General features: G+C 39.6%; 1 protein-coding gene across 1 annotated transcript; it reads left to right on the forward strand.

Moving 5' to 3' along the window:
- The first annotated feature begins 3,572 nt into the window (after positions 1-3,572).
- Positions 3,573-4,529, forward strand: LOC129558662 (olfactory receptor 7G1-like). The gene has a single exon (XM_055430000.2). The coding sequence runs from the start codon at positions 3,594-3,596 to the stop codon at positions 4,527-4,529; it is 936 nt and encodes a 311-aa protein (XP_055285975.2). The 5' UTR covers positions 3,573-3,593.
- Positions 4,530-9,984: the final 5,455 nt, after the last annotated feature.

The raw sequence follows: 9,984 nt of genomic DNA on the forward strand, positions 1-9,984 counted from the left end.
GCATTGGGAGTACGGAGTCTTAACTACTGGACCACCATGGAAGTCCCTGTACTGCTATTTATATTTCAACTCATGTATCAATTCTTAGAACCACCACTACACTCAGAATACAAGGCAGTTACATCATTCATCGATAAACTACCTTGTGTTGCACTGTAATCACACGTTCCTTTGTCTTTGTGAATCACTATGAGCCACTGATCTGTTCTGCATCCTTACAACTTTGTATTTCTTATAATACCATATAAAGGAAATCATATATCACCACACTGTTCATAAATACAATGGCTCTTTTCATAACTGGCCTAAACAAAAAAACTCACATATACTTCTCTGGATAATGCATAAATAATGTGCTGTATTATAATAGAAAGCTGCAATAAAAAGGAGTTAGGTATTGATACTCTCAACAACTTGTATAATTCTCAAAGGTATGCTGAGTGAAAGAAGACCCCTGTAAAAAGCAAACATTTATTTAAAAATTCTTATCCTGTACAGTCCTTATGGAAAACAGTAGGGCAATTCCTTTAAAAACTGGGAGTGAACCGACCATACGACTCAGCAATCCCACTACTGGGCATATACCCTGAGAAAACCACAATCCTAAAAGGTACATGTACCCCAATGTTCATTGTAGCAATATTTACAATAGCCAGGACGTGGAACCAACCTAGATGTCCATCAACTGATGAATGGATAAAGAAGTTGTGGTATATTTATACAGTGGAATATTACTCAGCCATAAAACAGAATGAATTTGAGTCAGTTGTAGGAAAGTGGATGAATCTAGAGCCTGTCAAATAGAGTGAAGTAAGTCAGATAAAGAAAAACAAATACTGTAGATGAACACATATATAAGGAATCTAGAAAAATGGTACTGATGAACCTAGTAGAGAACGAGCTTGTGGACACAGCGGAGGAAGGTGAGGGCAGGATGAATTTAGAAAGGAGCATTGACATATGTACACTATTATGTGCAAAATAGTTAGGAGGAAATTGCTAAACAACACAGGGAGCCCAGCCTGGCGCTCTGTGATGACCTAGAAGGGTGGGGGAGGGGAGGGAGGGTCAGAGGGAAGGGATATATATAATTATGACTGATTCGCATTGTTGTATGGCGAAAGCAACACAAAACTGTAAAGCAATTTTTCACCAATTAAAAAAATAAATTTAAAAATTTAAAATCTTACCCTAGAGTGGATTGATGATCTGATTCTTGGTTTGATAGGTTGAGCTTTTTGGCATCAAGTTCTTCCAGGCTATTTTGAAGTTTGAATTGTGGATTCATTTTAATTGCTATGTTTTTTCCCTTCCTCCGTTTCTCATGTTTTATCATGCAACAGCTTCACAGCTGCCCTTACCAAAAACTAGCCTTGAATTCACTCTAATAACAAATTACTGCTGCCCACTGATTTTGAGAGTATAAAAAATCCAGCCACCAAACCATCAGGTAGCTTGATTTGGTTTTGCCGTTGAGGCTTCTTTTGAAACTTTCTACTGTTTTAAGTCTAGAGTTAAGGTCCCAGGCAGTGTCCAAGACTTCATGTTCACTCTAATTTCTCAATAACAAACCTCCACTGAGCCCTTGGCTTTTAACTTTTTATATTTCTATGTCTTTTATACTTTTCTATTATTGTATGTGTTTGAAGCAAAAGAAGCCAAGATAGTAAGGAGTGACTTTACAATGCCATCTTGTCTCCTGTTGGTTTTACTACATCATGACAGTTGTAGGTTAACAAAATTCATACAGCAGCAGTGAAAAATAGAGGGAAGAAATGGATAGGCAAATGAAAATATTGATCTCCTTAAAGATGAAAATATTTTAATTAATATTAATGTGGAATACCATCTCCAATTATTGGGTAAAATCTAAATAAACATGCTGAGATTAAATCTGCACACTAATATTTTGCCGTGACATTGGAACCTCTTACAATTCCATGAAAAAATTAAGAGATGGGCATAAAGCTGTACAGACACAGAAATGTGAATGGTGTCCACTTGGCCTCATGGAGTCAGAAAATTGGCCATCTTTAATTTCTCTCATATAGTCTTCACCTTAAGATTTTGCACTGTCCTGGGATCACAGTGACAATGAATTGTTTGGTTAATGAGGAACTTTGGAAATTGAATCTCCAGGGTTCGAGACAGTAATGCGCTTATGACCACCTCAGTCAGCAGTCTTTCTCAGGAAGGAAGAAGCATAACTGAGACTCCTCGCATAAAGGATTCCTCCTGCCCAGGACATGGTGACTCACTCAGATGTTTTGTTCTTCCTAAGGACAGCTCTTCTCTCTGGTACCTCAGAGGTGTCAAGCCTCTTTCTATTGTGATCCCAGTCAGGTATCACAGGTGATATCCCTTTGTGAATGTTTGGAAATGAGGGCAAATATTTTGGTACAGATTTATCCAGGAAAGGCTGTGAAGACAGTACCTACATCAGATAGAACCCAGTCTCTGCCTAACTTATGTCATCTTCACACTTTTTTTTTTTCATTTTGTACCAATACTTGTGAACATCTGTTTTACTAATATCACATTCTTTGCTGTGACCTTGAGTTTTTCTTCCTGAGAAGAAATCTGCTTGTTCTACAACAGGGTGAATTTTTTTCAGATTTTTTAAACTGAAGTGTAATTTTATTTTTTTTTATTAATTTTTATTGGAGTATAGTTGTTTTACCATGTTGTGTTAGTTTCTGCTGTTCAACAAGGCAAATCAGTTATAGATATACCCATGAAAAGATGATCCCCTCTTTTGTAGATTTCCTTTCCATTTAGGTCACCACAGAGCATTAAGTAGAGTTCTTTGTACTCTACACTAGGTTCTTTTTAGTTATCTATTTTATACATAATGGTGTATAAATGTCAATCCTTATCTCCCAATTAATCCCATTCCCTTTTCCACCTTGGTATCATAGGTTTATTTCTTACATCAAATAAGGTGAATTTTATTTTTTTCCCTGACATTTCTCTGTGTTCCTGTGATGGTGTGGGTGGGCAGAAAGGTTGGTAAGTTCACCTTATCTTTCCTGTTTCTTGATATACCTTTATATTATTTCTGAGGCATGGTACTGAAGTTGCTGGTTACATAGAATCTTCACTGCCTCCCTAGCCTACTGTTTCTCTTTACAAAGTCACCAAATGTTTTTAATAATCAGAAGAGCACAGATAGTATAACTTAAAAATATAGCCAAGTCTTAAAACTTTCTATAATTAATTGCACTCTGAAATATCCACATAATTTTTTAAAAAAGGAACCCAGGAATAAAAATGCATAAAGAAGGCATTCCTTTTTTGTTCCCTCAGTTTGTCTCCTTCCATTCCCCAAGTGGCGTTTACCTCTTGCGATACCTCTGCTGCTTCTTCAAGGACTACATATTTCATTGTCTCCTTACCACATCTTTTTAAAAGAATGTTTGTTTGGCTGCACCAGGTCTTAGTTGTGGCACTCAGAATCTTTTAGTTGTGGGATCTAGTTCCCTGAAGAGGGACTGAACCCAAGCCCTTTGCATAGGGAGTGTGGGGTCTTAGCCACTGGATCACCAGGGAAGTTTCCTGGTTATCACATCTTTTTAATTAGACTCATCAACACCATGGAACCCAGAAACCGCACAGATGTTTCAGAATTCCATCTTATGAGACTGTCAGAGGACCCAGAATTGAAGACAGTCTTCTTCAGCCTGTTCTTGTCCATGTACCTGGTCACAGTCCTGGGAAACCTGCTCATCATCCTGGCTGTCATCTCTGACTCCCACCTCCACACTCCCATGTACTACTTCCTCTCCCATCTGTCCTTTACAGACATCTGTTTAAGCACAACCATGATCCCAAAGATCCTAGTGAATATCCAAGCACAGAGTCAGAGCATCACTTTTACAGGTTGTATCACCCAGATCTGCTTTGCCCTGACTTTTGTTTTGTGGGAAAATTTTCTCCTTTTAGTAATGGCCTATGACCGCTATGTGGCTATTTGTCACCCACTGAGATACACAGTCATCATGAACCCTCGCCTTTGTATTCAGCTGATTCTACTCTCCTTGTTCATCAGCACTGCGGACGCCCTGCTCCACGGTCTGATGGTGTTACGACTGTCCTTCTGCACAGACCTGGAAATTCCCCTCTTCTTCTGTGAAGTTGTTCAGGTCATCAAACTTGCATGTTCTGACACCCTCATCAATAACATCCTGATATATTTAGCAGCTGGTGTATTTGGTGGCATTCCTCTTTTTGGAATCATTTTCTCTTACATTCAAATTGTTTCTTCCATTCTGAGAATGCCATCATCAGGCAGAAAGTATAAAGCTTTTTCTACTTGTGGGTCTCACCTCTCAGTCGTGTCCTTGTTCTATGGGACAGCTTTTGGGGTGTATATTAGTTCTGCAGTTACTAACTCTTATAGGAAGATTGCAGTGGCTTCCATGATGTACACTGTGGTCACTCCCATGATGAACCCCTTCATCTACAGCCTGAGGAACAAAGACATGAAGGGAGCCTTAAGGAAGCTCTTTGGAAGAATATCTTTTCTGTGATTGTATCACCTGATTTTGGCTGGGTACTTTAGAATGAATCAAAATTAAAATAATATGAATGAACCTCCATCCATAGTTCATCAGGCACTCTATCAGATCTAGTCCCTTAAATCTATTTCTTACTTCCACTGTATAATCATAAGGGATTTGATTTAGGTCATATCTGAATGGTCTAGTGGTTTTCCTACTTTCTTCAATTTAAGTCTGAATTTGGCAATAAGGGGTTCATGATCTGAGCCACAGTCAGCTCCTGGTCTTGTTTTTGCTAACTGTATAGAGCTTCTCCATCTTTGGCTGCAAAGGATATAATCAATCTGATTTCGGTGGTTCGTGATATTGTACAGGAGACAGGGACCAAGACCATCCCCATGGAAAAGAAATGCAAAAAACAAAATGGCTGTCTGAGGAGGCGTTACAAATAGCTGTGAAAAGAAGAGAAGCAAAAAGCAAAGGAGAAAAGGAAAGATATAAGCATCTGAATGTAGAGTTCCAAAGAATAGCAAGGAGAAATAAGAAAGCCTTCCTCAGTGATCAATGCAAAGAAATAGAGGAAAACAACAGAATAGTAAAAACAAGAAAATTAGAGATTCCAAGGGAATATTTCATGCAAAGATGGGCTCAATAAAGGACAGAAATTGTATAGACCTAACACAAGCAGAAGATATTAAGAAGATGTGGCAAGAATACACAGAAGAACTGTACAAAAAAGAGCTTCACGACCAGGATAATCACGATGGCGTGATCACTCACCTGGAGCCAGACATCTTGGAATGTGAAGTCAAGTGGGCCTTAGATAGCATCACTACGAACAAAGCTAGTGGAGGTGATGGAATTCCAGTTGAGCTATTTCAAATCCTGAAAGATGATGCTGTGAAAGTGCTGCACTCAATATGCCAGCAAATTTGGAAAACTCAGCAGTGGCCACAGGACTGGAAAAGGTCAGTCTTCATTCCAATCCCAAAGAAAGGCAATGCCAAAGAATGCTCAAACTACCGCACAATTGCACTCATCTCACACGCTGGTAAAGTCATGCTCAAAATTCTCCAAGCCAGGCTTCAGCAATATGTGAACCGAGAACTCCCAGATGTTCAAGCAGGTTTTAGAAAAGGCAGAGGCACCAGAGATCAAATTGCCAACATCTGCTGGATCATGGAGAAAGCAAGAGAGTTTCAGAAAAACATCTATTTCTGCTTCGTTGACTATGCCAAAGTCTTTGACTGTGTGGATCACAGTAAGCTGTGGAAAATTCTGAAAGATATGGGAATACCAGACCACCTGACCTGCCTCTTGAGAAACCTGTATGCAGGTCAGGAAGCAACAGTTAGAACTGGACATGGAACAACAGACTGGTTCCAAATAGGAAAAGGAGTACGTCAAGGTTGTATAGTGTCACCCTGCTTATTTAACTTCTATGCATGAGAAATGCTGGGCTGGAAGAAGCACAAGCTGGAATCAAGATTGCTGGGAGAAATATCAATAACCTCAGATATGCAAATGACACCACCCTTCTGGCAGAAAGTGAAGAGGAACTCAAAAGCCTCTTGATGAAAGTGAAAGAGGAGAGTGAAAAGGTTGGCTTGAAGCTCAACATTCAGAAAACAAAGATCATGGAATCTGGTCCCATCACTTCATGGGAAATAGATGGGGAAACAGTGGAAACAGTGTCAGACTTTATTTTCTTGGGCTCCAAAATCACTGCGGTGTTGATTGCAGCCTTGAAATTAAAAGACGCTTACTCCTTGGAAGGAAAGTTATAACCAACCTTCTTTTTAAATAGCATATTAAAAAGCAGAGACATTACTTTGCCAACCATGGTTGATCTAGTCAAGGCTATGGTTTTTCCTGTGGTCATGTATGGATGTGAGAGTTGGACTGTGAAGAAAGTTGATCGCCGAAGAATTGATGCTTTTGAACTGTGGTGCTGGAGAAGACTCTTGAGAGTCCCTTGGACTGCAAGGAGATCCAACCAGTCCATTCTGGAGGCGATCAATCCTGGGTGTTCATTGGAAGGATTGATGCTAAAGCTGAAACTCCAGTATTTCCACCTCATGCGACGAGTTGACTCACTGGAAAATACTCTGATGTTGGGAGGGATTGGGGGCAGGAGGAGACGGGGACAACAGAGAATGAGATGGCTGGATGGCATCACCAACTCGATGGACATGAGTTTGAGTGAACTCCAGAAGTTGGTGATGGACAGGGAGGCCTGGCGTGCTGTGATTCATGCGGTCTCAAAGAGTCGGACACGACTGAGTGACTGAACTGAACTGAATATGAATGAACTACTCTGCCTGGCCCTTTCATCACCAAGTTATTTTTTTTAATTTTATTGAAATATAGTTGATTTGCAATGTTGTGTTACCAAGTTCTTAAGTGAATAGAGAACATGGTGGCCAACTACATTTCAACCTAGGATTGAAAACCAACTTGTTTTTCTAGCTCTGTGGTTTCTTTCTTTTTTTTTTTTTTTTCAATTTAATTATTTGGTTTGGCAATGTCATAGTTTTGTCATGCGAGGTCTTTAGCTGCAACATGTGAACTCTTAGTTGCAGAATGTGGGATCCAGTTCCCTGACCAGGGATCAAACTTGGGTCCCTTGCCTTGGAGCATGGAGTAACCACTGGACCACCAGGGAAGTCTCTAGATCTGTGATATTTGCCACAGATTACCTTTCTCTAAAATTTTTTGTTATAAAAAACAGAAGCTGAATCTGAGGCAGATCTTCTTGGTATGATAATTTTGGGTGGAATGTTCTCAACACAAGAAAAGTGGGAAAAATTGGATAGGTCAAGGTTTAAAGAAGTCTGTGGTCATACAGAGGTAGAAACGTGGAATGCACTATGTGAATTGCACCCCAGAGTTAAGCCTGCTATGAGACATGGTGGCCAATCTTTCTTATCACAGTTCAGGAATTCTTAAGACTGGTCACTCACTGGTAAATCAGACATAGACGACGCAACATTAACATCCACAACACTCAGCTTCATCATCTATAAAAGTTTGTGATTAGATTATCACCGTGGTTTGAAATGACTGCATGATATTTGAAATTGGTTAATGAGGAATCCTTTCTAATAAGATAAAGGTATACTTCCTCTAATATGCTCAAACAATGAAGATAATTATCCTCATTACAAGGATTTCAGAGGTACAAAATGTGCAGGAGTGGGAGAGTAGAGATTCATTCATTCCTCCATGAAGTAGCTTCAACCCAGGGCTGACTCCCCTCATGGACTCAGATGGCTGAATCAGATGCAGCCGTCATATCTAGACATGAATCCCAGAGGCCAGTACAATCAACTGTCCTTCTCTGGGTCTGTTGTTAACTGAGGGTCTATTAACAATAGATGTTTCCATTGCATCACCCATAAGATATTACCTTCAATCCTATCACTGAGAATAGGATCATATGCCACTGACTTAATCCAGTTCCGGATAAAGAACAAATGATTACTGTGAAAGCCTTATACTTATCGTGTGTGTACTCAGTCACTCAGTGGTGTCCAACTCTATAACCTGCCAGACTCCTCTGTACATGGAATTTTCCAGGCAAGAATACTGGTGCCAGCTGTCATCTCTTACTCCAGGGGATCTTCCCAACCCAGGGATGGAACATTGAGTCTCCTGTGTCTCCTGCATTGGCAGGCAGATTCTTTACTACTGAGCCACCTGAATGCAATTATTGCTGCAAAGTTAATCTCCATAAGGATTATAAATACTTAGACCAATGCCCTAGTAAAATTTAACAGTATTATCATGTTCCACAAATTTCCTCTAACCTTGAGTCTTTTAATATTATTGATCCCATGTATTTCTCCACTTGCTTTAAAATTTGATTTGTTTTCATTTATTGTTATATTTATCAGCCGTTTCCTTCTGGTCTGAGTAATATAATAAAATACATAATAAAAATAAATAATTATTGGTCAGGCAAGGCAAATGTTGGTAATTTTCCTCTGGCATCTTATTTGCTTTGAAACCTTCTTTCTCATTGGCTTATTTACAAGAATGTACCTGAATTTTCACTTCTCTCCTTAGTCATCTTACATCATTGTGTTTCTTATACATTTCTGGTGGAGTCCACACGGAAATATCATGAAATAAAATCAATTGTATCATGAACATCTTAGCAATTTGGTGTAATCTTAGGCCTGTAGTGGAAAACTTTAATTTTTTTTGGCTGTGCTGGGTCTTCGTTGAGGTATGCAGGCTGTTCATTGTGGTGTATGGGCTTTTCTTTAATTGTGGTGCATGGGGGCTTCTCTAGTTGCAGTGGGTGGGTTTAGTTGCCCAAGGCATGTGGAATCTGTTTTCCCAACCAGGGATTGAACCTGAGTCCCCTGCTTTGGGAGGTAGATTCTTAAACATTGGACTACCAGGGAAATCCCTCATGGAAAACTTTTTAATGCGTCTTTGTGAAGAAAGCTATTCTATGGAGAACTACTTTAATTTGACAGAGAAGTGCTGAGAGTAAGACAAGAAAAAGGGGACGTGGACAAATTAGCTGGATCCATTTCCCCGGAAGCACAAAAATGTACAGTCATCAGTCAGAATCACCTCTGAGGTGAGTTAGTGAAAACAGTGTAGCTGTCAAGGGAGAATCAAGGCTGTTGATGAAGAACCTTCTATTCACTGAAAAGTGAGAGGTGGTTTTATTTTAAGCACCAAATCTAGGGAACAGCTCCCTGGCTGGCACTCTAGTGCACAGGTCCCTCCATTGTTATTAGAGCAGCTGCAGAGATTAATTACCTGAGACCTTTGTTCATACTGAGGTATCCCTGACCTCCAGCAAGAACCATTGATTTTGAACTTCAGAGGTGGGGGTATGTGCATGCCTGCTAAGTCACTTCAGTCGTGGCCAACTCTTTGTGACCCTATGGACTGTAGCCCACCAGGCTTCTCTATCCATGGGATTCTCCAGGCAAGAATACTGGAGTGGGTTTCCAATCCCTTCTCCAGGGGATCTTCCCGACCCAAGGACTGAACCCTCATCTCCTGTGTCTTCTGCATTGCAAGTGGACTCTTTACCAGCCACCAGGGAGGCCCCAGGGGGCATGTGCTGTTGTGCAAAAATAGTAACATAATAAAATGCATGTAACTGACCTGAAATTTAAATAAATAAATTGTTTTTCTCATATTGCACTTTGGAGATTTCATTGTGTTTTGGGGTCTGACAGTAACTGATTAATTTCCAATATTCTGTATATCTACATTATGTTTGATGACTACAAATAGATATCCTTTATGATACGGATGGAAATTTTGTTTACTTTTCTTGTTATATTTATCAGCCTTTTTCTTCTGATCTGGGTAACATAATTAAATAACTTAGTTTTTGTAGCTAGGTTTCTGTCATTATGAGTAAATCTGAGGGGTTTTTTTTTAACATTTCTTGGTAGAATGAGAGAGGGGATCCATATCATCAACACTTTTCATTTATAGTAACAACTTACTG

This window comes from Moschus berezovskii, chromosome 8, assembly GCF_049115385.1.
Source record: "Moschus berezovskii isolate FMDL1 chromosome 8, NW_MosBer_1.0, whole genome shotgun sequence".
Taxonomy (NCBI): domain Eukaryota; kingdom Metazoa; phylum Chordata; class Mammalia; order Artiodactyla; family Moschidae; genus Moschus; species Moschus berezovskii.

Coding starts and splice junctions, on each gene's coding strand:
- LOC129558662 (XM_055430000.2), top strand. CDS start 3,594: ATGGAACCCAGAAACCGCACAGATGTTTCAGAATTCCATCTTATGAGA.